Source organism: Leptopilina boulardi, unplaced genomic scaffold (assembly GCF_019393585.1).
Source record: "Leptopilina boulardi isolate dan_hultmark-lab unplaced genomic scaffold, ZJU_Lbou_2.1 LbouV2_341, whole genome shotgun sequence".
NCBI classification, from domain to species: Eukaryota; Metazoa; Arthropoda; class Insecta; order Hymenoptera; family Figitidae; genus Leptopilina; species Leptopilina boulardi.
Window position 1 is genome coordinate 6,150,043 of NW_026137909.1, and position 27,992 is coordinate 6,178,034.

General features: G+C 24.7%; 2 protein-coding genes across 5 annotated transcripts in view; one reads left to right on the top strand and one right to left on the bottom strand.

Moving 5' to 3' along the window:
* The first annotated feature begins 3,246 nt into the window (after positions 1–3,246).
* On the top strand, positions 3,247–19,459 carry LOC127285825 (uncharacterized). The gene is made up of 3 exons (XM_051312015.1): positions 3,247–3,511; positions 6,493–6,717; positions 10,659–19,459. The coding sequence occupies exons 2-3, from the start codon at positions 6,510–6,512 to the stop codon at positions 19,046–19,048; spliced, it is 8,598 nt and encodes a 2,865-aa protein (XP_051167972.1). The 5' UTR covers positions 3,247–3,511; positions 6,493–6,509; the 3' UTR covers positions 19,049–19,459.
* A 4,352-nt stretch (positions 19,460–23,811) lies between these two features.
* LOC127285834 (carboxypeptidase M) overlaps positions 23,812–27,992 on the bottom strand; it is a 56,067-nt gene continuing 51,886 nt past the window's right edge. For 3 of the 4 annotated variants that reach the window (XM_051312038.1, XM_051312040.1, XM_051312039.1), the window contains one exon: positions 23,812–24,939. In XM_051312038.1, the coding sequence (XP_051167995.1) occupies positions 24,745–24,939 (195 nt within the window). In that variant the 3' untranslated portion in view covers positions 23,812–24,744. The remainder of the gene's footprint in view (positions 24,940–27,992) is intronic. The other variant, XR_007843637.1, reaches the window with a different exon arrangement.

Below are 27,992 nucleotides of genomic sequence, written 5' to 3' on the forward strand. Positions count from 1 at the left end.
TACTATATAGAAGTAGTAAAAATTACTTTATTTTTGTTTTCCATTTTTCTCCGTGGCAAGAATGAATTTTATGAAATTTTTTTGCTTAGGGACTTTTGGGAAATTTGTATACAGATACCTTGGTTTTCGCATGCCAAAGTTATGTGAGGTTTGTTAAAAAAAAAAAAAAAAAATCTGTCGAACTACTACCAGCCCCGACCCACTAAAACCTGTTTTAACCCTTTTTGTGGAGCCCTTTATCCACCCTCGGAACTGTAGGAAAACTTTTGACTTCGAGGGTGGCTCTCTAACACTGTCGCAAAAGCGATTTCGTCCATTCCTGCAGATATCCTGCGTTATCAATTTTTAAAAAATAATAAAAATGATTATCAATGTCAAAGCGAAATTAACAGCACACCAGAAAAAAAACATTAAAATAAAGTCAATAAATTAAAAAGAAAACAAAGAATACAATAAATGTCAAAATTAAAATTGTAAAAAAGACAAAAGGACAAAATAATACTAGTAACTTTAAAGAAATATTAAATTTAGTTAATTAATATTCATCAAAACCAAAAAGGACTTCAAGTATCAATCAAAAACGATCCTATCACCTCGGCAGACAAAACGTGAATAATCTGCTAACTTAAAATTAAGATAACCTGCGTATTCGCAAAACACTTTCTAAAGCCCGTTTAACATGTATACTCTTGGCTGAAAATGCCAACAATCTTTTGTCCTTTTCTAACACACGTGTTGCCATGACAATATGTGCGTTAGAAAAGCACAAAAAATTGTCCACAACGACAAACTTACAGAGACGCCAAGCGGAGAAAGTGTTCAATACTGGTCACGTGATTATCGATTTACAATTTGATTCGATACATCGAAATATCAACATCAAACGTAAAATGGATATTTCAATACTGTTTTTTTTTTATTTTAAAGGTGCTTTTATACCTCCAGTATTTTGGTCAAGCAATCGGCTGGATTGAATTTTCACGGAGAATCACTGACTTTGATTGGCTCTAAAAATATTCAATTTTCACGGTGGAAATGAAATATTAGTCAGAGCCAATCAAATTTAGTGATACAACCGTGAAAATTTAATCCAGCCGATTGGCAACGGTGGTCTAGTAACAATCTAGTAACTTTGACCCATTCTCTCCCTCCATTTTGTTTTTTCTACTCTTTCTAATCTATTAACTGAAGAGAGAAAAAGAAAGAAAATGTAGGGAGAGAATGGGTCCCCATCAGATGGCGTATTGCAGTTTAGCCGATCCCAATTATTTTACCAAAATACTGGAGGTATAAAAGCACCTTTATAATGTTCAAGATAAACAGAAACAGAACCCATTGTAGATACAGCCTTACGTAGTGTTATAAAATTCTCGGTAAATTGAAACTGGAGAAGGTAAGAAAGAAAATTGCGGTAAATTACCGAAAAAAAGAGAATTTACGAGATTATACGAGAATATTCATTTAAGTGATTTATAATTGACTTTTTTTAATTTAAATATGTATTTTTATAGTATGTAGGTTAAAGATAATTGACGGAAGTGTTATTTACATGAAATTATATAATTTATTAATCATTATATAATTTGAACAGTGAATATATAAAAAACCGTTATTCTTTTATGTTCTAGCTTACAGAATTATGTATCACATCACATTATTCTTGACAGTCTAAATAATTGCAAAATTAAATAAAATATGTTACATTAGAGAAAATAATTTGTTTTTAATTAAATATATTTATGCTATAAATTTTCAAACGATGTTATTCACTATAAAATTCACAAAATTTTAGTTTACGCATAAAATAAATTTTTTAAATTACTTTTAAATAACCTAAAATTTGTTTAAAAAATAAAACTTCATTTACATAGTCGTTCAGAAGTCTAGTTTTAGACGCCTTTTTAACAATTTTTGTTCTGTATCACGTGTATCGAAATTTTTAAATTAAAATCTTTAAGTAGTTTATTGAAAAACTTTAGAATAAAATTAAAACAATCGAAATAAAAAATAACCATTTTAAAGATCTGAATCGGAATCAATATTGCTGTCCTCAAATGAATCCTCTTTGCATTGCTTTTTCAATAACTTTGCTCATTGTAATTGGAAATATTAGTAATTTAAACAATTTTTTAATTCTCGGAGAAAAAACGAAGCGGTAATTTACCGCAATCTTCTTTCCAGTGATGGGTTGTGACGCGTCACACGAAGTTTTGTACGTATAATACGTTTTCGACGTAATATTGGGATCTCTTGTACTGTAAGACGCTCTCTGGTGAAAATTTTTGTAACCCTCGAGAGTAGGTCGTTTTGTCTAATTTTGTCCAACTTCCACCAATCAGCGTAGGTTTTTAACGCGGTGTCGAAAAATGGTACCACTGAGAGGAGGTTAAATGATTAAGCCACGCCCCACAAGAGATCCCAATACGTATAAAATGTATAAAACCATGTAGAAAACCACTGAAATTTTGACATCTATAAATGATCCTCTGATTTTTGCCATAACGAATTTTTCTTATCATTCTATTTAAATTAAAGTCTTAAAATAAAATAGAAATGGTCAGAAAAAGTAAAAGAAAATCTTTTAAAGAGGGTCGCACGAAAAAAAAGCGTCCACTTCTACTCATAATACTTGTCATTTAAGAGCTTTGTTATTGTTTATAAAGTTTTTATTTAAAAAATGTTTATTTTGGGAGATACCAAACGACTAGACTGACAATATAATACTTAGAATATAGGTTATGTTATTATGCACGTGGCCCGGTGTTCACTCTTATCTGTGAAACCAACTTAGAAATAAAACCGATATAAAAACATTTCAATAATTAAAAATGTTGTTTTATAATTGTTAAAATAATTAATAATTACCTAAATTTTGTTTATATTAACAACTTTCTCTTTCAATAGTGTAAAGTAATGAATGATGTATTTTAATGAAGAATTTAAAATTGCCGCTCTTACATCACGTGATCAAATGTAATATACATCGTGTAGAAAACTTGGCACGTAATATACGTAGTATTATACACGTAGAAAACCACGTATTATACGTCATGTATTATACGTACCCATCACTGCTTCTTTCTTTTCTTGATGTAATTTACTGTCTTTAGAATACTAGCCTTACGTTTCATCCATGTGATTTTACCTTTAAGTTCTAAGAAAAAAACGCGCACGCGCACTGATTCCTAACTCTTGATGTTATGATATTTCAATTCGATAGTTTCCACTCTTGCATATATGTGGTCTCATGATTTTTGTTGTTAGAGCACACGAACACGTGCTCAGAAAAGCATAGTTTATACATTTTTCTAAATTTTTATTCAAATATATTTAGATTATCAAATGTATTTTAAAATAAGTGCAAGATGTGCGAAGAAATAAATAGACTTTATAAAAATTATATTGTACTTTTCAGTTAAGATTTCATTATATTAAGTGAGTGAATTCTTGATACGTCACTTGTTGATACGGCGATATTCATAGTGTCAAAGTGTTTATTCTTAAATTACATGTAAGTATATCCTAATATATTTTTATATTAGTTCGTAATTAAATATAAATAAAACATTAGTTTTATAAGTAGAAGTATATAATTAGTGTATTTACATTATTTATTTGTAATAAATTCGCCGGGTTAGCGCAATATATCATACCTATTTCGAAAAAAGAAACAAATATTCAGAAGTTGTATTTTTTTTGGCAGATTTTAAGTTGGTAACAGTGCCAATATAATCCAAAAGCTTTCTTATCAGAATTACATTCTTTTGCTTCCTCATGAGGAAGCTTGTGATGATTTTCGATTTTTTAAAATTACGTTATATATGGACACATTTTTATCTAGAATTAATATATATTAAATCCTAAGCAAATGTCCAGATGTATGTGTGTATGTCACAAAATAATGTGTACAAATTATCTCAGAAACGTTTTAACGGATTGTCCTAAAATTTTGTATGCTTATATTATAATCATTAATACCTAAAATCTGACACAAGGATTTCCGAATATATTCTCACCTTTTTTTTACTATTTTTTCAAACTTTGAAAAAAAATTTCTTTCAAAATATTTTTTTCTTTGTAAATTTAATTTTGTTTGGTAAAAAAACTTATTTCTTGCATTAAAACGAATCGATTAACCTATATAAAGTTTATATTTTAATGAAATCTATAGATTATATCATTTTTTTTGAAATTTTCGAAAAAAATCGTTTTTTGTATTTTTTGAAATAACTTTTTCTTATATAGAAATTTTAATAAATTCTTGTCAAAATTGTATTCCTGGCATGAAAACGAATTGACTGAAGTATATAAAGTTTACATTTTACCAATATTTATAAAATTGATCGCTATTTTAGTTGTAATCCTTCTTTTAATCTTGAATATAAGTGTATTATTATAAGGAAGCTAAATGGTCATGAAATGAACACCTAGTTTTTATCGGGTTTTTTTTGTGGTACCGTAAAAAATATTTGATTCAATTTTTTTTTAAATAATTATTAGAACTTCATAGTTTGAGAATTCCTTAAGAGAAATATCATTTACCTGAATGAAAAATATTAATATTTAATCATTTTATTTGCAATTTTACGAAATATTAATTTGAACAACATTCAAGGTTAGCACAGTGGGACGAAAAACACTATCGTGGACAAAAATTAACATAGAGCCTACAAAATTCAACCGATTTTGACGTTCTTGGTTTTGTTTTAAAGATGATAAAATTCTGCATAACGCCTCTGATTTTGTATTTAAAAAAAAAAAATTTTCAATTGTTTATTTAATGTTAAATTTGGAAATTTTTTTTTTCTTCAAAAACAGCGTAACTTTTTAGTAAAGGCGATTATTACGTCAACAAAGGCAAAAAATTTTTTACGTATTAACCTAGAAACATATTCTGTTAATAAATTTTTTTAAAATCGCTCATAATTGTTATAAACAATTAAGTGGATTAATTACAAATAGCTTGTTTTTCTAAAATTTTGTATACCGGTAAAAATCCGGGATTTTTAATAAAAACCGGGAATTTTAATTAAATTTACATTAAAACTAATATATCCTACTAAATTTGTTGCAAAGAAATTTAAATAAAATTCAAGTCAGTCCATGACGCTCATTCACGTTATGTTAAAGCTTTAAAAGATAAAAACAAAATAAAAACTCAAAAAAAAAGTAACAAATAAATGAACGAAAAATTCAAACTCAAAAAATTAAAGAGCTTTCTATATAAAATAAAAACAGAAGTAATTAGAAGACACCCAAAATGAAATCGATACAATTAATGCAGAATTAAAAAATTTAACATAGTCGAATGGTCTCTGAAATTTTTTGGCAAGAAGAGACCTTTAATTATCGCTCTATAAAAACGGCACTAAACGTGAAAATGATAAACATTGATTTTAAAATACTTTCTTCTCGGAAGACGGACACTTTTTACAAAAGCAGCTAGAGATCGTTATCTTATATAAATTTCCTAAATCCTAAAGATTATACGAATCCATACAAAAACACATTTGCTAAACGAAAATTAATATAATGAGGGGTTCATTACCTCCTGTCGCCGTCAGATGGCAGCAGCATGCAGAGCGCACAAAGTCGCAGCTGTTATTAGATTACTTTTCTACTTTTTGTTTTGCAACCATGTTTTTCTATGGATTCCTTACAGTCTTTTGGATTTAGGAAATTTATAAGATGAGGATTTTGGCTGATTTTGTTAAAAGTGTTCGTGTTTCGAGAAAAAAGTATTTTAAAATCAATACTATTTCACGTTCATAGTGATAATTAAAGCTCTCTTCTTGCCAAAGAATTTCAGATACCGTTCGACACTCTTAGTGCATAAATATAAAAACAAAACAAGAAAATAACTTCATTATTAATAAATTTATATGAACCCAAATCTAAAACATCTATTATCTATACGCATATAAGTATATATTAAATAAATTCTGGTTCCTCATAAAACACTATTTTTAAATATTTAAAACTCAATTTGTTTTAAATTGGGCACGTAAGCTGATTTTAAAACCTATTGAGAAAAGTTTTTTATTCATCTTAGAACCATAATCAAATTTTAATTTTTCTTTTAAAATAAATATGATAACATGAAGATTTAAAATCCGCAAAAACATTTGTAGTTACTAAACTTTTCATTTAAACTTGATTCAAGCTCACCGTGAAATGTTTGAACAACTAAAAACAATACAAATCATTAATGAAACCAAGGGATTAATTATTTATAATTACAATTTAAAGGTCCTGAAAAATAACCGGGAAAAGATTCATTTTCACCTGGAAAACCAGGAAGTAGGGAAATTAAGTTAACCCTTAACTGGCTATACATTCAATTAATTTGAGCGAAAAAAAAATGCTCGGTTCTATTGGACCCATGGTGCCAATTAAGGGTTAATTGAAATTAATAATTACAGATTAATTAAATAAAAATGGTAAATTGTTTTTTATTTAAATGTTTTTTGTCTTTTTTTTTGTTTTTAAAAGGATCTTTTAATAAAATCATGGACTGCAAAAGAAGGTATGATACCTTTGATGAGAACGAAACACCCAAAAAATTATTGAAAAAGTACAAAAATAAAGATGAAGAGATAAATGATTTTTCAATTGATCAAAATGGTTATGAAGACGAAGAGGAGGAAGAAGAAGTAGAAGAGGAAGAGGAAGAAGAAAAAGTCGAATATTTTCAAGACTATTTTGAAGATGAAAGTGGTAAGTTTTAAAACATTTTTTTGATTCAAAGAATGTCTTAATGAGTAAAATGGTTCGAAAAAAAATTTAGTTAAAAAAATCTTACATTTGAGCATCATTTTGAATGTAATTTAACTAAAATTTAAAAAATTGTTCCACTCTTTAAGACATTCCCTTATAATAATATAGAGTGATTTTTATGTTCTAGATCCCCTAAATATTTTATTTAATCTTATTTTTCTCGTTTTTTTAAACAAAAAAAAGTGGAATTAAAAAAAAAATTTAGGGGCTCCGAAATATAAAAATCACTTTGTATACTTAATTGTAATAATATAAATTGTTGCTATAATTTTTGCAAGACTTTTTTAAAAACGAAATTCATGTTTTAAAAGAATTTATTTAAAAATAGACGAGAAATGTTTGAAACGAAGAAAGTTAAAAAAACATTTTCTTCATAAAGAGTATTTTAAAATATGAAATCTGTTTTTAAAAAGACTTAGAAAAAATTACATAAACAATAAAAAATAAACAACCGACTTAAAATAAATGTAAACAATATAAAATTTTATTATATTACACTATCGTCGAAAATTATCGGTACGTTAATCTAATTTTCTTGTGTCAAGACAACAATTTATGATAAAAAAAAAATATTTTTAATTATTAGAGATAAACAGTTTAGACTCAAAAATCGGTAAATAATTTATTATGCTCGCAATCTTCACAATCAATTTAATATTGTGTTTTTTTTTGAAGAAATTTTTTTAAAGAAATTTTTTTCGACAATAGTGTACATATATGTGACCCTCTACGGTGAAATAAGTGAATAGGTAAAATTTTCTGAAGGCATATTACAAAGGATTTTGATTTAATTAAAAATAAGTGGTAAATAAATTTTTCGGTGTCGATGTCGCTATTGGAAATTTGTTAACTTAATATAATAGAAGATGTTTAGGTTTGAAATAAGAAATGATAAAATTTTTAAGTTAAAAACAATTTATTTCAATGACATTTAAAATTAGGTAGAATAGTATTGGTACCTAATTAAAAATTTTCAAAACAACAATTATATAATAATAAAATGCTTGGTCTGTCCTTCTGTCCTAACTTGAAGTTGGCCTTTTCTGATTTCACGTGTTTTTTTGAATGTGTCAAATTTTGACAATTCTTTTTCTCATTTTTGCCAAAGTTGTATAATTGTGTTTCCAAATTTCGGAATAAGTTTCTTTAAAATTCCAAATTCGAAAATTCAATTCACGAAGCTGAAGTACACAACGTTTACCAACGAAATTTTTTTTAAACTTGTATATTCATTCAAAAATTCTATGCAAATACAAAAAATTTATGATGAGAAAAAAGATGCGCCAGGAAATTTCGTACAAGATAGTAATTTGAAAAAAATTAATTTTTAAAAATTAATTTTTAAGGTACCAGGAGCCAACGAATACCTATTAAATATTAATTATAAAAACACAGGCCTCGAATCAACTTAAAAAAACAAAAAATCGTTTTAGTCGATTTATATTCCAAAAAAAAGTGGATTTGTTTTTTATTTTAACAAAAATATTTTACAGATTTTTAAATAAAAAAATTTTTTTTAATAATAATCCTTTTCCAAGGGTTAAAGTTGAAATTTTTAAAAATAATTAAATTTCAAAAGATATTGTTAATTTTCAAACAATTATTAAATTTTACAGAACTAAAAATAATTTATCAAACAATTTTTGGAAAACATTTTTTAAATTTAATTGAATTTTCAAAGATTTAAAATTGAGATTTTTGAAATTAATTGAAACTTAATTAAAATTTTAGATGATTTCACTAAAAATTTATTAGAAAATGTGGACAAAATACAATAATTTAAAAATCATTTTTAATTGAAAAATGGTTGAGATGCTTTTAAATTCAAATTATTGAAAATTCAATTAATTTTGAATTCAAATTTTTAAAAATAATGAAATTTTATTTTGATTTTAAATTGAAAATTTTTGGAAAATAATTGAATTTTAATTGAAATTTTGGATAATAATTTAATTTAAGTTCAATTTTGATTGAAAATTTGGATAATTCATTTTGAATAGAAATTTTAGAAAATAATTGAATTTTAATTGATTTTGAATTGAAATTTTGGAAAATAATTGAATTTTAGTTGATTTTAAATTGCAAATTTTGAAAATAATTGAATTTCAATTGAAATTTTGGAAAATAATTGAATTTTAGTTCATTTTCAATTGAAATTTTGGAAAATAATTGAATTTTAGTTCATTTTGAATTGAAAATTTTAGGAAATAATTGAATTTTAATTGAAATTTTAGAAAATAATTGAATTTTAGTTGATTTTGAATCGAAATTTTGGATAATAATTGAATTTCAATAAAAAATTTTCAAAATAATTGGAAATTCAATTAATTTTGAATTCAAATTTTTGAGAATAATTAAATTTTATTTGATTTTAAATTTGGAAAATAACTGAATTTCAGTTCATTTTGAATTGAAAATTTTGGGAAATAATTGAATTTTAATTGAAATTTTAGATATTAATTTAATTTAAGTTCATTTTTGATTGAAAATTTGGATAATTAATTTTGAATAGAAATTTTAGAAAATAATTGAATTTTATTTCATTTTAAATCGAAAACTTGGTAAATAATTAAATTTTAAATTGAAAATTTTTGATAATTATTGGATTTTTAATTGATTTTGAATTAAAATTTCGGGTAATAATTGAATTTTAGTTTATTTTGAATTGAAATTTTTAAAAAATAATTCAATTTTATTGTGATATATTTTTTTTAAATTATAAACAATTGTTAAATTTCATAAAAATTTTAATTGAAAAATAATTTTGATATAATTGAATTTGTGATGTATTTCATTAAAATTATTAAGAATAATATTAATTTAGTGAAGAATCATTTTAGTTCAAAATTTGTTAAATAATTGAATTGAAGAAGATCTGAAGAAGATCTACATTTTATACTAAAAAAATGTATTTTATTTACATTTTTTTTCAAATGTAAAAAAAAATGTCGCATTTTATTAAAATAAGTCGATAAAAGTCGTATTTTTGAAAAAAGTCGGAAAAAGTCGTATAATCTGAGGCCTGTAAACATATAATTTTCATTATTATTATTTAATATGTAATAATATTCTAATAAATTAAATTATTATTGATAATATTAATCTTTAATTTCTTTATAACAAACAATGAAATGCCCAATTTGGCGCGCTTGCGCGCGTTTGATTTTGCTAGTGAATAATAAAAGAAACAATTAAAAAATAGGTAAAAAATATTTAAAAATTGTTTTTGAGTAACTTTTTGAAAACAGAGTATTTTTATAGGTATATATCCAAAAATTCGAAAAAAATTTCTTAAAATTGCAATATACCCTTTTTTTCGGGTTAAAATTGCAAAAACATGTTAAAACGGTAAAATATGTAAGATTTTCTGAAAGCATATGACAAAGGATTTTGATTTATTTGAAAATAAATTTTCCAAAGCCTTGGTCGGTGTCGCTAATGGAAATTTGTTAACTTAATATAATAATAGAAGATGTTTAGGTTTAAAATAAGAAATGATAAAATTTTTAAGTAAAAAACAATTTATTTTAATGAAATTTATTAGGTAGAATAGTATTGGTACCTAATTAAAAATTTGCAAAACAGCAATAAATCATTAAAAAATTGGTAAAAAATATTTAAAAAAAAATTAGAAAATAAATTTTCGATGTAAAAAAAGATTGTTTTGAGTAACTTTTCAAAAGAAGAGTAATTTTATAATATATCTAAAAATTTGAAAAAAAAATTGCTTACAATTGCAAAATAACCCTATTTTAGATTTGCTAATGTCCCTTTTACCGTGGAGCGTCACATATATTAAATATAATTTAGTTTATGAATTTTTAATCATAATTTAGAAATGCTGTATTTTTTTCAAAAAAAAAAAATTTCTTTTTTATTAGATAAAAAAAGAGGTAAATCACAAAGTCCTAAAAAACGATTGCTCAATGAAAATGGTATAAATAATGGTACTAACAATGCAGAATTGAAATCATCTAAAAAGCGGAAAAATTCTTCTTTGGAAACTAATGATAAATCCAAACGAATGCGCACAATTGCTAGTGATTTTGAAGATTCTTTTATTAATTTAGAAAATGAATTTGATGAAACTTTACTTAGCGAAATTGACAATACCAATTCAACTGATCAATTTGCTTTTCATTATTCCCATCGTTTAATTAAATTCATGTTTCAAGTTGAATTATCCATTTTGTCTTTACTCAGAAAGTCTAGACATAAGGACAAATATTTGTCGTTGATTGTGAAATTTAAAAATTCAAAAACCGGACACTTTCAAGATATTGTAATTCGTCATTCAGAATGTTCTTTTCACATTAATATTGAATATGTTGATAAATTTTACATTGTCAATGAAATTAATTACGATGTATTATTTTCAAAGGCGAAAAATAATTTTTCTTTAAACAATTATCTTAATAATTATGTTAAAAAAATTGTTTCCGATACAAATAGTTTGTCAGAAAATTCCGAATATTTTATTATCTATACAAATTCAGGATTAGATATTTCTGATGATAAAACATTGAATCAAACACGAGCGAGAAAATTTTATCCATTTCAATTGAAAAGTAATTTTGAAAATTTTAACATTAATGATTTTCTAGATGTTGATTGTCAAAATGTTGAATGTGAATTTTATCAATTTGCAAAAGATGAAAAAACACGTGAAGAATTTTTAAAACGATTAGATTTTTCTCCAACTATTAAAAAAGAAATAAAAAAAAGTAATTTTTCCGAAGAAATTTTAAAAGAATCATTTCTTAATAAATTAATTTTAGCAGTTAATCAACCGAGTAGAGAAGAATTGGTGACAATTATTAAAAATGAAATTGAAAATATTGATAAAGATTATATGCAACTTAAAGAAAAAGTTTTAAAAAAATTAACATCTCATAATGCAGATTCTTGTGATATTTTGTATAATTTTAATTTACTTATGTTTTTCATTCATGACATGTTTTTGCATAAAAAAATTAATTTTGTTAATTTTGAAGAAAAATCCACATACGATATTGGTTATAATTATAAAGGTAGAATTATTTCACTAAAAGCATGCCAAGCGGATAATAATATTGATTACGGTCAATTATTTGCTGCTAAGCGTAGAAAAGAAAGAAATTTATTTTCTATTAATAAACATTTTTCATATTTTATTGAAGAGATGGGAAAAAATGTAAAATATTATGTTATTTATACAAATGTGAAAATTGAATTGGATGATGAAATGATATTGAAGAAAGGTAGAACGAAGGATTATTTTCGTTTGAAATTAAAGGCAGTGGACGTGGGGGAAAAGAGATTTAGAATGTTAAAACGCATTGGTATTAATGAAAAAGGTTTATATCAATTTGATCAAGATGCGAGGGAAGTGGTTCAAAATTTGTTAAAATTGCCTCAATCAGCTGAGAATCATTGTAAGGAAATGTTTTTGGATAGATTAATTTTTGCCGTTGAGCAATTTGATTCTAAAGAAATGAATGAAACACTAAAATCGGAAATTGATAATGTTCCCTATAGTTATGAAGAATTGTACGAAATAGCACTTCGTTGGTTAGAGTCACGTGAATTTGGACCAATAACAAAAAGCATTGTTAACGATCTTTTAGATGATGTAAAATCTGGACGTATCAGCCTTCGGGCAATTGAGAAAAAAAGTAGAAATTTGGAAATTAATTTCGCTAAAAGTATAGTTGGCACTGAGGGTACAATGGCATTTAATCAATTTTTGCAATTTTTGGTCGAAGAAGAAGGAGGGAATTATTTGGCATTGTTAAAGAAACACGATATTAGTACAACTATTGTTTCGAGTATTTTAGGAGGTTCAGGAGGGAGGGCAACAAATACCTTTAAAGATTTGTGTGATCTTTGGTTCGATAGGGGAAATAAATCAAAATATTTGAAAACTTTGGAGCGAGAGAAAATAAATTTAACGATTATTTCGAGTATTTTGAATAAAGCAAAATCAGAGGCTCCGAATGCGTTTAAAAATCTCTATTACACTTGGTTTGATGATGAGGGTGAGAAAATGGAATGTTTGAAATGTTTGAAGAAAGAAGGTGTGAGTTTAACGACAGTGGCTGGAATTCTATCCGGAGCACGATCTAAAGCGTCAAAGGCTTTTAAAGAATTATACAAACTTTGGTTCGATGATGAAGGAAATAGAACACAATGTTTAGAATCCCTAAGGAAAGAGAACGTGAGTTTGACAAATATGTCGAGTATTTTGAGTGGAGTTGGCTCAAATGCTCCTGTTGTATTTATGGAATTGTATAATCTTTGGTTTGATTCATCGGGTGAGAGAACGGATTATTTGAAAACATTGGAAAGAGAGGAGGTTAAATTGTCACAAATGTCTAGTATTTTGAGTGGAGCCGGTGCAAAAGCTCCCGTTGCGTTTAAAGAATTGTATAATTTATGGTTTGATAATGGTAAAAAGACGTTGTATTTGAGAATTCTTGAGGAAGAGGGAATAAGTCTCACTAGTCTTTCTAGTATTCTACATGGTTCCGGAGCAAATGCAGGAAAGGCGTTTAAAAATTTATACAATTTATGGTTTGACGCAGAGGGAAATAAGAATCAATGCCTACTCCATTTGGAAGAAACAGAAGGAATTAGATTATCGAATATTTCGAGTATTTTACACAGTTCGGGAATAAATGCACCAAAGGCTTTCAAAAATTTGTATCATTTATGGTTTACAGCACATGGAAAACGAACGCATTATTTGACAACACTTGCAAATGAGGGAATATCATTATCAAGTGTTGCTTGCATTTTACATGGTGTTGGTACAAAAGCTGCTTTGGCTTTTAAAGATTTATTTGATTTTTGGTTTGACGCTGAAGGAAGAAAGTCACAGTATTTAAAAAATTTAGAAGCTAAAGGAATATATTTGAATACAATTTCAAGTATTTTAGGAGGAGCTGGTAATAATATCGCAGCTTTTAAAGATCTCTACGATCTTTGGTTTGACGAAGAGGGAAATAAGACACATTATTTGGATGCTTTGGAAACAGAGGGAATTAATTTGACAAATATTTCGAGTATTCTAAGTGGATCTGGTACGAAAGCTGCAGTGGCTTTTAAAAATTTATACGAACTTTGGTTTGATGATACAGGAAACATGACGAAATTCTTATCGAGTTTGAAAGAAGAAGGAATTAATTTAGCGAATATTTCGAGTATTCTTCACGGTTCTGGAACGAATGCTGTGAAAGCATTTCAAGATTTTTATTACTTATGGTTTGATCAAGAGGGAAATAAGACAGATTGTTTGAGAGTACTTCAGCGAGAAGATGAGATAAATCTTACCAATTTGTCGAGTATTTTGAATGGTTCGGGTATAAAAGCTGCTGAGACATTTAAAAATATTTACGATCTTTGGTTCGATGAAGATGGTAATAAAACTAAAGATCTTCAAATTTTGGAGAATGAGGGAATAACACTGTCAAATGTATCGAGTATTTTACATGGATCTGGTACAAAAGCACCGAAAGCATTCAAAGAACTTTGTAATACATTTTTCAACGAAAACGGAAGTAAGAACAACTGCTTAAAACACTTTATCGGTAGGAAAAAGGACGAAAATTCTTTTAGATTTCACAATTTATCGAGTATTTTAACCAAAACGGGATTAAATGCCAAAGATACTTTTCAAGAGCTTCATGATTTGTTTTTCGATTCCGAAGGCAATAGATCGGAATTTTTAACTCATTTCTACAATGCTGGTTTTAAACCCAGTAATTTATCATCAATTTTATGTGGAACGAGAACTCGTGCTTCGATACATATTCAAAAATTCCATGATATTTGCTTCTATCAAAATGGAGAAATATCGAAATTTTTGGACGATTTTTTGAAAGTTGGTTTCAAACCTGGAAATCTTTGTAGTCTACTGAGCGGAGCACCAAATAATTTTGAAAAATTTCATGATTTTTGTTTCAATGATGAGACAAAACATTATTTATTCAATTTTCTAAATGACGAAAATGGCTTTACAGTGAGTAATTTAACAAAAATATTACATGCATCGGGTGTTAATGTTTTTGTAGCATTTGAAGATTTTCATAATGTTTGTTTCGATAAAAATGGAGAGAAATCGAAAATATTTAATGATTTTCTAAAAGTTGGCTTTACACCAAAAGAATTGGCTAATATTCTCTCAATGTCGGGAAGTAATGCCTCTCATATTTTCATTAAATTTCATCAAATTTGTTTCAAAGATAATTATCTCAATGATTTTCTCAAAGAAGAGGCAATTTTTCCCACAAGTGAATTATCGAAAATATTATTTGGCGTTGGTGTCAATGTTTGTTCAATTTTTGAAAAGTTACACAATTTTTGTTTTCACGCTGATGGAAGGAAGACGAAAAAATTGAAAAAATTGATTAAAAATGAAGAGAATATCACTGAAGTTTTACGTGATAGTGTGAAAAAAACAAGGGCTTTATTTTTAGATGAGGAATTATTGGAACAACAAAATAATGAAATTGACTCGTCATTGATGATGTGTTTGGCAAGAAATAATATAAATTTAACAATTGAACAAAAAACGGAGAATCTTGTTAATTTTCTTAAAATTATTCCTTCGTTAAAGCAGGGAATACTTCATCCACTACGAAAAGATACATTTTTAAAAAGATTGTGGCTTGCAATTAATGATTTTAAACCATATAAATTGAATAAACTTATGAAGGAGGATATTAATAAGCATAGAATTCTTTTGACTGAAGATGATGTGCAAAAAATAATGACACGTAGTGCGGAATTTTATAATTTTACACCGGTATCGAGGGAAGTTATTGATAAATTGACCGAGGAGATAAAAAGTAATAAATTTGAATCTGAAATTCAGGTGAGAAATATTAGTGAAGAAATGAAATTTGCTAGGGGAATTGCTATTGAAGGGACGGGTTCTTATTATTCACTATTGGAATTTTTGGTAAAAGGAGATGGAAAGAAGTGTTTAAATGTTTTGAAAAAATTGGGTATGAATATTGGTGGTATAACAAAAATGTTGAAAAATTCAGCGAATTTATCGGAGAAAAGTTTTCGTGATTTGTACAATGTGTTGATTGATAATGGGGAATTTTCGTTTTATGTAAGAAATTTAGAAAATGCAAGAATCGATTTGTGTAGATTTACCAGTATTTTGTGTTTTGCGGGACCTGTGGCAGCTAGCGCTTTTCAGGATCTCTATAATCTTTGGATTGATTCCGAAGGAAAGAAATCAATCTACCTGATAACTTTGGAACGTGAAGGTATTAATTTAACGAATATTTCGAGTATTTTAAGTGCTTCTGGTGGTAATGCAGCGAAAGCATTTAAAGATCTCTTTAATCTTTGGTTTGACGATGAAGGAAATGAAACGCATTGTTTCAAGACTTTAAAAAAACATAAAATACGTCCAGGATTAATGTGTACAGTTTTATCAGGTTCTGGTTCAAAAGCACCGGAGAATTTCAAAGATTTATTTAATCTTTGGTTCAATAAAGAGGGGGAGAAAACAAAATATTTAAAATCTCTTGAGGCAAATGATATTAATGTTGGTATTATTGCTAAAATTTTAACATCAGCTAGAGGAAATGCATCGAAGGCTTTTATATCTTTATATCAGCTTTGGTTTGATTCGGAGGGAAATAAAACGAAATATTTGAAAAGTTTAGATCGTGAGGGAATAAAATTGTCACTTGTTGCTAGTATTTTATCAAGAGCTGGTAGCAATGCTAAAGAAGCTTTTGAGGATATGTATAATTTTTGGTTTGACGCTGATGGTAATAGAACGCAAATTTTGGAGAATTTAATTAAAGCTGAAATAAAAGTTGATGATGTTTGTAAAATTGTTCGTGGAGCTGGTGCAAGAGCTGGTGATACATTCAAAGAGTTGTATGATTTATTGTTCGATGATGAGGGAAAGAAGAGAAAATTATTGAAAACATTTGAAAAAAATGGTTTAACCATTGACAGTCTATCGTCAGTTTTGTCGAAAACAAATACACATGGACCGAAAATTTTCAAGGAATTGTATAATCTTCTTTTCGATGAGAAAGGAAAGAAAACAATTTACCTACGTGTTTTGAATAGAGAGAATATAAATTTGAATACATTTTCAAAAATGCTGTTGGGAATTAAAAATAATTTTGTGAAGACTTTTAAAGAGATATTTCATTGTTGGTTTGATGAGGAGGGAAATAAAACACATTGTTTGACAACACTTGAGGAAAATGGTATTAATTTGACAAATTTGTGTGCTATTTTATTTGGTTCAGGTGTGACGGTTAAAAAAACATTTTACAATTTATATGATCTTTGGTTCGATGAGGAGGGAAATAAAACACATTATCTGATACCAATGGAGAAGGAGGGATTGCAACTCACTGATTTGTCTAATATTTTATATACATCGGGTAGTAATGTTGTGAGAATTTTTCAAGAACTTTTTGAACTTTGGTTCGATGAGGATGGTAATAAAACAATTTGCGTTAAGAATTTACAAAATGAGGGAATTAGCCTCAATGATTTGTCACATATTTTACAAAATGCTGGTATACATTCGGCAAAGACTTTTCAAGATTTGTGTGAATTTTGGTTTGATTCTGATGGTAATAAAACATTGTATTTGAAACATTTGGAAAAAGAAAATGTCACATTGAGCGATATGTCTGATGTTTTGAATAAATGCGGTGGACAGGCGGCAAAAATTTTTAAACAATTGTACAATTTTTGGTTCGATAAAAATGGTAATAAGACAATATTTTTGAAGACTATGGAAAAAGAAGGTGCTAATTTGAAAATTATTTGCGGCATTATAACTAAGTCAAGAACAACATCACCAGTGGTTTTAAAAGAGTTGTATGAATTTTTGTTTGACAAGAGTGGAAAGAAGGGTAAACATTTGAAAATTTGGGAAAAAGAAGGTGTTAAATTGGGTACATTATGTCGTGCTCTTAAGGGAACGGAAACAAATGCTCTTGTTGTGTTTAAAAATTTATATAATCTCTGCTTTAATAAACAGGGAAGCAAATCGAAATATTTAAATACATTTGCAAAGGAGGAAATTGATATTAATTGTCTTCTAAGTATTTTAATTGGAGCCGGAAGTAGTATTTGTAAAACATTTATTGAATTATATAATCTTTGGTTTGACGCTGAAGGCAATAAAACGCAGTATTTGACAATTTTGGAAAAAAATAATATCCCTCTAATGAATATTGCAATTATTTTAACTGGATCTGGAAAAAAAGCTGTTCATGCTTATAAAAAATTATTTAGCATTCTTTTCTATGAGAATGGGGATAAAACTCCACATTTAAAGCGTTTTATTGAGAAAAATGATTTTACAATAAATGATTTGTCGGCAATTTTAAGTGGTTCAGGTAGTCGTGTACAAGATGCTTTTGAAAATTTCAATAGAACTTTGTTTGAACGTAATGGCAAAAAAACGTCATTGTTGAAAAATTTCTTTAATGCCGATTTTCATGAAAAGAATTTATCTTGTTTACTGTTAGGTTCGGGAAATTCTGCATCATCAAATTTAAAACAATTTCATAGAATTTGTTTCAATCATCAGGGTGAGATGAAATTAATTTTAAATGACTTTTTCAATGTTGGTTTTACAAAATTTGATTTGTGCTTTATAATTAGTGGATCATCGATTTCTTTAAATGAATTTCATGATTTTTGTTTCGCAGAAGAGACGAGGAATAATTTAACAGATTTTCTCAATGATGAAAATTCTTTCACTGCCAGTCATTTATCTTTAATATTAAATGGAGCAAATTTAAATATTTGTAATGCTCTCAAAGAATTTCATGACGTTTGTTTTGAAAATGATAATAATGAAATTAGTACAATTTTCAATGATTTTCTTCAAATTGGTTTTACACCAAATCAGTTAGCTAATATTTTAGCAATGACAGGAAATAATGCTTCTTTTGTATTGAAAAATTTTCACGATTTATGTTTCAATGAAAATAATTATTTAAATCATTTTTTGTCAGTGAAAAAAATTTTTAAACCAAAAAATTTAGCAAAAATTTTCAATGATACCGGCAATAGTGTGTGTTTGGTTTTTGAAAAATTACACAGTCTTTGTTTTAATGAAAACGGTGACAAAAGTGATTATCTAAATGATCTTTTAAATAGTGATGAAAAGAAAATGATTCTTGAAAAAATAATTGAAAAAGCTAAAAAATTTAGTGTTAAATTTAATTGTGATGTGTCGTTAGAAAAGAATATTATAAAATCTTACAGAATTGACCGAGTAAAATAATTCTAAATTTATAAAATGTAAATATCTAAAATTTTTTTTAGAAATCAATAAAAAAAAATAAATTTATTTAAATTCAGAGAAAATATGTCATGAAAGAAAAGATAAGAAGTAAATAAAAAAAATTAATATGCAATAAAAGTATATTTTAATAATGAAGCCAATGAAAATATTTTTCATAAATCATTGTATAAATCATTCAACTATTATTATTATATTGTTATTATTATGTCGATTTAAGATTTTTGAATATTAAATAATTCTCAGGAATTAGATAATTTTAAATAAAATGTAAGTTAAAAGATTTTATTATTGTAAAGAATTAAGCGAATATTCCAATATATATATATTTTTACGAAAATAACAGTGTGATGTATCTACGTATGTATATATTTTTTAAAAAAATATCAAATTATAAAACGTAAATAAATGCCGTATTTTTTAATTACTAAAATCGTTAAATTTTTTTTATTTTATTACCTACTGTTATTTTAATTCTAGGTATATAAAAGGACGACATTTGTCAGGAGAGTTCAGTTCAGATTTTGGTACCAGCACATCATCTTCATATACGAAATTTTGTAGAAGTACTGTTACTCTGCCCAATTTTATACTCAAGTTGAACTTAGAAGAATCTCTGTGTCAATTTTGAAAATTTATTCTCAATTTAAATTTATTTTTTTTTTAAATAAATTTATTCATAAATTAAGAAATTCATTTGTTTAAGGAGGCATTGAAATGATATTTTAATTTTTTTTTTTTATTGTTTTAAACATATTTATTTATTTTTTTCTGACATAATTCTAAAAATATAGTCTGCTTTTTTTCAGTGAAACATTTTTTTTTTTTTTTTTTTTAATTTTTATTCTACTCGCAATAAAACAAGTACTTCGATGATTTAAGTTCACATATTCTATTACCTCTCTATATATATACTTATCGAAGTACATCAACAATCTGCAATAAAATTTACAATTGTTTTTTTTTTTTTTAATACATTACATCTCTAAAAAAAAAATTATCACGCATGAAATATTCACGAATACATTCTTCTAACTTTATTTAATAATTTAATAATAGTATTTAAATTTTTAACTGATGACTCGTAATCAAGCAACAATAATGTGAATATATTTCGATTTAAGTCTTGTTACAAAAATTTTTATTCAGAAAATAATATATTTTATATTTATATATTATTATAGAGAAATAAATTTATCTATATATGAAGAATTTTTTTTTATAAATATAATAAATAATAATTTTATATTAAATAATCAAGAAAAAAAATATCTTTGTTGGTAGATTATATTCATATACGAAAAAATATTATTTGAAAAGTAGTGTTAGGCTTTAATGACTTTTTTTTGCGTAATAATTAATAATTAATAATTTTCCTGGAATTCTTTAACGAGATGTAATAACGCGCATTTTGTGGAATTTTTTTTTTTATAATTAATTCGTTGATTAGAAATTTGATATTTAGGAAGATTTTTTAAATTATTAGTTTTATGATTAAATCATATATTTTATTATCATTTGCTTCTTTGGAATATTTACGCGGTAATTCAAAAAAAATTTTTTATTTTTAACTTATTTTCTTTAGTCTTAATAATTTATTTCAATAATAAAAATATATTTTAAAAAAAAGAGTACTGAAACATATTTTTTTTTTTTTTTAAATAAATATTTTGTTTCTAAATTAATTTCCACATTTGTTCGCGAAAAAAATATATAGAATTTTTTTAAAAATCAATTTAAATAATTCCTACAACCACTTTTCCCATAATTCTCTTTTGTATAAGAATTGAAAAATATTGAAGATTACAAATATGCAGTATCCATATTATATGAAATTATCGAAAATATAATAATTTTTTTTTTTGTTTCGACATTGATGTAAATCGCTATTGCTTTTTTTTTACATAAATAATAATGCAATATCGATGATTTCATTTCGATGTTGATCTATTTAATATACAGGGTGTGATTTTTATGTTCCAAAAAAATTTTTTTAATTCCAATTTTGTTTTATTTAAACGAAAAAAATGAGAATAAAAAACATTTTTGATCCGGAACATAAAAATCCTGTATAAAGACTATATTTGACATTTTTTTTTTATAATAATATGCGTTAAGGCAGTTCAATTCCGTGACATAACCTCAAAATAAAAAAAAAATTTTTATCAGCAAATAAAACTATAATTATAATTTATATTACTCAATTTTTGAAAAATCGAGTTGTACAATTTTCAAAATGAAAAAATTATTTTCTACAAAATTCTGATGTCAATAATGTGTTTTTCGTTTTAAAATTATAGTAAACAATTATGTAATTTTTAATATTTTATTAATTTATAAGCAAAATTTTTTTCGAAAATTGTTTCAAAATCTTAGTTTTATTTATTTGTTTCTTTTTATATTTTTGTAAAACATTTTTTTCTTAAAAATCAGTTTGAGGTTATGTCAATGGGTTATTGAACTTCCTCAAATAATTTTTTTTTTTTTTTTTTTTTTGTAAAATACGAGAAAGCATTAGGTACATATCCACTTTCTTTTCTATTTTTGTATTGATCTTACAGATTTTCTAAGTTTTTTTTTTCTTTTTTTTTTTTAAATATTATACGACTATAATAATATAAGTATTGTAAATTGTTTAATGCTGAATTTTTAACGTTTAGATAAATACGAATCTTGTTCGTTGCTTAACTTATAATAAATATCTACTTAAATATTAACATATTCTAAATTTGAAGATAGTGGAGGATCACGGCAGTTTTACCTCTATATTTACACCTATCGGCAGTTTTGTAGAGGCATCACATCATTTTTTTTTCTTTTTTTTTCTTTTTACAGGTATAAGTACATCTTCATAGATAATTTTTTTTATTTCACTTCGTCTTCAACATTATTAATTAATGGTAAAAAAATAATTAAAAAGTCTATATGTTTCTTGCTTCACTATTAGACTGAATAATATTTTAAGTAACAGTAATGTGATTTTAAAGAGATTGTCATATAGTGATGGGATTTTGAAATCGAATTTTTATTGAAATTAACCATTAACTGGCACTATGGGTCCAGGAGACCCGAGCATTTTTTCTCGCTCAAATTAATTTTGAATATTTTTTATATTTTTTATATTTTAATATATATTAGTTATAAGTAATTTTCTAAGTATTTTGATACAACTAATTCGATACAAAAGAATAAATTAGCTTCAAACATTAATAAATTATAAATTTTTACGTCTAACCTAAAAATTCACATTTTATTCTGCAAAATAAATACCTTTTTTTGCAAGTCCTGCTGTTGTGGTAATATTTTCCTTAAAAATAATATAAACCTTAAATTTTTAAGTAATAATATTAAAAATTTTAAATAACTCATGAATTTTCAAGTAAAAACACGCAATTTTTTTGGTTTTTATTTTTCACAATTTTTTTTACTAAAAATAAATTAACCCACTGTAAAACTAATGAAAATTTTAAAAAAATACATGATAAGCTACCTCAGATTAAATTTTTGGGCAAAAATATTTAAAATCGGCTGGTACAATAGTTTTGAATACGTCGGGGGTCTAGTAGACCCGCTGTGCGATTTACGTTCGAATTGTGCCAGTTAAGGGTTAAAAAAAAGCAATTTAATTTCTTTTCTTTTTTTATCAATTGACAATAAAAGAGATTTTAGAACAAATCCTCTGATCATTAAAATGAAGAGTATAAAACTTTTGACGAGATAAAATGTAAAACGTGATTATATTCTAAACTTGAAGATAGTGAAGAATCATGGAAATTTTATATCACTGTCATTTAAAGTTATTTTTATAGGAGTTTGATAAAAAGGTTTTTATGGTTAATAGAATTTTTTTTTTTTGTGAGTACGAATAAGAGGTGCGAGAATGATTAAAAAATATCGATTCTTATAATAATAAATTATTTTTGGATTTTTTTTTCATAAATATATTTTTTAATTTTTTAATTTTAATTTTTTAATTTTAATGTTTTAATTTTAATTTTTAAAATCAAAAAAATATCGATTATATTTTTTCCCATCACTAAATTTTGTTTTTCCTTTTTTTTTACGCAAAATTTGAATTTACAATTTTCAGTTTGTAGTGCAGAATTCAAAAAATTGAACTGCTAATTATGACTAAACACATTTATTGAGATTCATAATAAAAAAAAAAAAATATAGCACAAAAAAAAAAATAAAACGGTGCTTTTGTGGTCCACTTTTACCTAATTTACAATATATTTGCGCTTTTATGGAATGATGCTTTTGTAAAAATGTATAAATAATTACTGGTTCTTTTTTTTGTTATCGATTCTTCGAAACCAGATTTTTCATCTCTTGAATCATTATTATTTATTATTCGTTTTTTTTTTCGAGGAAAATTTAAGGAAAAATCGAACGGACACTCAGAAACAAAAGTTTTAGTCCAACTTCTTATTTTTCTATTTTTATTTAAAAGAAAAATAATTTTAAAAAAATTTTTTCGATAAATTTTTTTATTTTCAATTAATAAATTAATAAATAATAATAATAATAATAATAATCAAATAATAATAATAATAATAATAATAATAATCGAATAATAATAATAATCGAATAATTAAACTATTCAAATTTGAATGGGAAAAATTTCTCACAGTGAGAAACTTTCGAACTGTGCGAATTTAAATTGTTTTCAGAAAATTGTAATTTTTATAAAAAAATGGTTCAGAATATTAAAAATTAAATTATTTAAATTTTAAAAAATTGGTTTTATTTGTTTTTTTTAATATTTGAAAACATTGAATTGGACTAGTAACTTTTTTTGTTTTGTTTGTCTGTTTTTTTTCCCCTAAAACTGAAAGTGGAAAAATATTTATTATTTTCATATCACACATTATATAGGTCAATATTTCTCAAGTGTTTCTCAAATATTCAATTCTTTTTTTTTTTGCTTCCAAATAATCGTTTTAAATAATAAAATTTTAATTGAAATTCAATTAAAATTTTATTGAATTTTTATTATTCAAAAAAAAGTCTTTTCTTCCACTCGAAGAATATGAATTTTTTCATTTCTCGTAAAAAAAAGTTACGATAGGATAATAAAAAAAAAAAATTTTCCCGATCAATAAATATTTTAATTATATTCTATATGGAGGGAAATAAATTTAAAAAAAAAGAATTTTTAAAATTAACACTTGAAAAATTTGTTCTATATAAGTTGGCAATTTTTCTACTACAAATTGGTTAAAAATAAATCATGGAAATAAAAATTATTTTATTTCGAATAATAAAATTGAGAATTCTCTCATAATTAATTATTTACTTCCAATTAAATTACCTGAAATAGAAATAAAAATAGATTTATTGGAAAAACGAAAAAGCCAAGTTTGTAAAAAAAAAAAAAAATAATATATTTGAAATAATTTAGAGAGAATTTTGGCGAGACAAGTTTTTAAAAATTTAATCGCGCCGTCTGGACCTGCAGACCTTAAATTTTATATTGAAATACATATTTTTTTTCTCTCACACAAAAATTCTTTTCTTGATTTTTTTTTTTTTTTTCTTCTCCTAAAAGTAGTTCATTGTCAGTAGATTTTGTCCAAGTTTGTGACTCGAACACGCGCTCCTCGCAGGAAATGTGATAAGATGATGACGATGAAAAGAGCAATGAGACGACCTAGTGTTGGTCGATAAGCGAAAGATCAGCCAAAGATGTTGCTTACGAGTGAGTTGAAGCTGTTGCTAATCGATGAGAAGATCCCGTTGTTGGTATCAGATGCTGTACTGGCACCGGAATTTGGTCTAAGATGAAGAGTATAGTCGCGATGTGGATAAGGTCGAACCGCTACACCCCCGCCGTACACACCCAGACCAATGTCGCCGTTATCATCCTGTCTCTGGAGATAGCAAAAAAAAAAAAATTCAAATCAGATTATTTCACCAAAAAAAAAAAAATATTAAAAAATCAATCGAAAAATGTTCTTTTTAAATATTTCTATTTTAAATATTTATTAAATATTTTTTTAAATATTTAATTTAAAATTGAAAAAAAATATATGTGGATCAGATTTTCATTTGAAATTTTTTTTTCTTGAAATCTTTGTGAAAAATAAGAAAATACGTATTTTTTTATTTGGGTATTCGATAAAAATTGTGGAAGTTATAATTTTTTTAAATTTAACTTCACCAAGGGGCCGAATATTATTGAAATGCTTCCTACTAATAGATAAAACAAAATAATATTATTTATGAAATTCATTCGATTTTTCTTTACTATTTTTAATAGGTGGTAAATCGAAGAAATTTTATATTAATTTTTATCTGTTAGTAGAACAGAGAAAAACGTCGCCGAAATTATTCGGCTTCTGTCGAACGTTAAATTTAAAAAAAAAATCATAACTTCCATAATTTTTATCGAATAAAAAAATAAAAAAATATGTATTTTCTCATTTCTCACAAAGATTTCGAAAAAAAATTACCGAGTCAAAAAAAAAATAATTTCGAATGAAAATCTCACGTTAAATGCTCCTTATTGGTAAATAAATTACCTATTAATTAATTATTTAATTAGTAATTAATTTGATTACTAATTAATTATTTAATTAGTAATTAATTTGATTAGTAATTAATTATTTATTTAGTAAATAATTATTTAGTTAGTTAATAATTATTTAATTAGTAATTAATTATTATTAAATATTTTCAATTGCTATAATTAAATTTTTGTTTTTTGGAAAAAAATTATAATTCATTAAAATGTTTTTTTCTTTAACATGCATACATATACAATATAAAAAGCATAGGAAAAGGCTGAAATTGTAAATAACAATTAAATAAGCAAATAAAATAGTGAATAAGAACAAGAGTAATAAATACACTTTATGTTCTTCACAAAAAAATTAAAATATTAATGAAATTAAATAATAATAAATACATTTATCGTTATCATCATTCTCTTACTTTTTTTCTGTGAATATAAATTTTTTATAAAAATGCAATTTACCGTTTATTAAAAAGAAATTATTTAAACAAAATATAAAAAATAAATATTATGATGTATTTAAAAAAGTATACACAATCGAATAAGCGTATGAAATTGCTAGAACAGAAAAATTGTTCAGCGTTGAGGATTTAAAATTTGGATTTTTAAAAAATATTAATATTAATTAAAATTAGTTAATTGTAATTAATTAATTATATATAATAATAAAATGCTTGGTCTGTCCTTCTGTCCTAACTTGAAGTTGGCCTTTTCTGATTTCACGTGTTTTTTTGAATGTGTCAAATTTTGACAATTCTTTTTCTCATTTTTGCCAAAGTTGTATAATTGTGTTTCCAAATTTCGGAATAAGTTTCTTTAAAATTCCAAATTCGAAAATTCAATTCACGAAGCTGAAGTACACAACGTTTACCAACGAAATTTTTTTTAAACTTGTATATTCATTCAAAAATTCTATACAAATACAAAAAATTTATGATGAGAAAAAAGATGCGCCAGGAAATTTCATACAAGATAGTAATTTGAAAAAAATTAATTTTTAAAAATTAATTTTTAAGGTACCAGGAGCCAACGAATACCTATTAAATATTAATTATAAAAACACAGGCCTCGAATCAACTTAAAGACACAAAAAGTCGTTTTAGTCGATTTATATTCCAAAAAAAAGTGGATTTGTTTTTTATTTTAACAAAAATATTTTACAGATTTTTAAATAAAAAAATTTTTTTTAATAATAATCCTTTTTCAAGGGTTAAAGTTGAAATTTTTAAAAATAATTAAATTTCAAAAGATATTGTTAATTTTCAAACAATTATTAAATTTTACAGAACTAAAAATAATTTATCAAACAATTTTTGGAAAACATTTTTTAAATTTAATTGAATTTTCAAAGATTTAAAATTGAGATTTTTAAAATTAATTGTTTAAGTGTTTTGTAATTAAAATTTTAGATGATTTCACTAAAAATTTATTAGAAAATGCGGACAAAATACAATAATATTATAATATAATACAGTATAAAATATTATTATATATAATAATAATATTATAATAATAATATTATTAAAATAGTTAAAAATAATTGAATTTCCTTAGAGTTATAATTGAAATTATTAAATTTCAAAAAAAAATTTTTCGATGGAAAATTTTAGAAATAATTAAATTTTAGATGCTTTTAAATTCAAATTATTGAAAATTCAATTAATTTGGAATTGAAAATTTTGGGAAATAATTGAATTTTAATTGAAATTTTGGATAATAATTTAATTTAAGTTCATTTTTGATTGAAAATTTGGATAATTAATTTTGAATAGAAATTTTAGAAAATAATTGAATTTTATTTCATTTTAAATTGAAAACTTAGTAAATAATAAAATTTTAAATTGAAAATTTTTGATAATTATTGAATTTTAATTGATTTTGAATTAAAATTTCGGATAATAATTGAATTTTAGTTTATATTGAATTCAAAATTTTTAAAAAATAATTCAATTTTATTGTGATATTTTTTTTTTAATTATAAACAATTGTTAAATTTCATAAAAATTTTAGTTGAAAAATAATTTTGATATAATTGAATTTGTGATGTATTTAATTAAAATTATTAAAAATAATTAATTTAGTGAAGAATCATTTTAGTTGAAAATTTGTTAAATAATTGAATTGAAGAAGATCTGAAGAAGATCTACATTTTATACTAAAAAAATGTATTTTATTTACATTTTTTTTTCAAATGTAAAAAAAATGTCGCATTTTATTAAAATAAGTCGATAAAAGTCGTATTTTTGAAAAAAGTCGGAAAAAGTCGTATAATCCGAGGCCTGTAAACATATAATTTTCATTATTATCATTTAATATGTAATAATATTCTTATAAATTAAATTAAAAAATCATGGTTTTTTAATGAGGTAAAGTTCAGTTTTAAAAAAATTAATACTTAAAGGTAAAAAT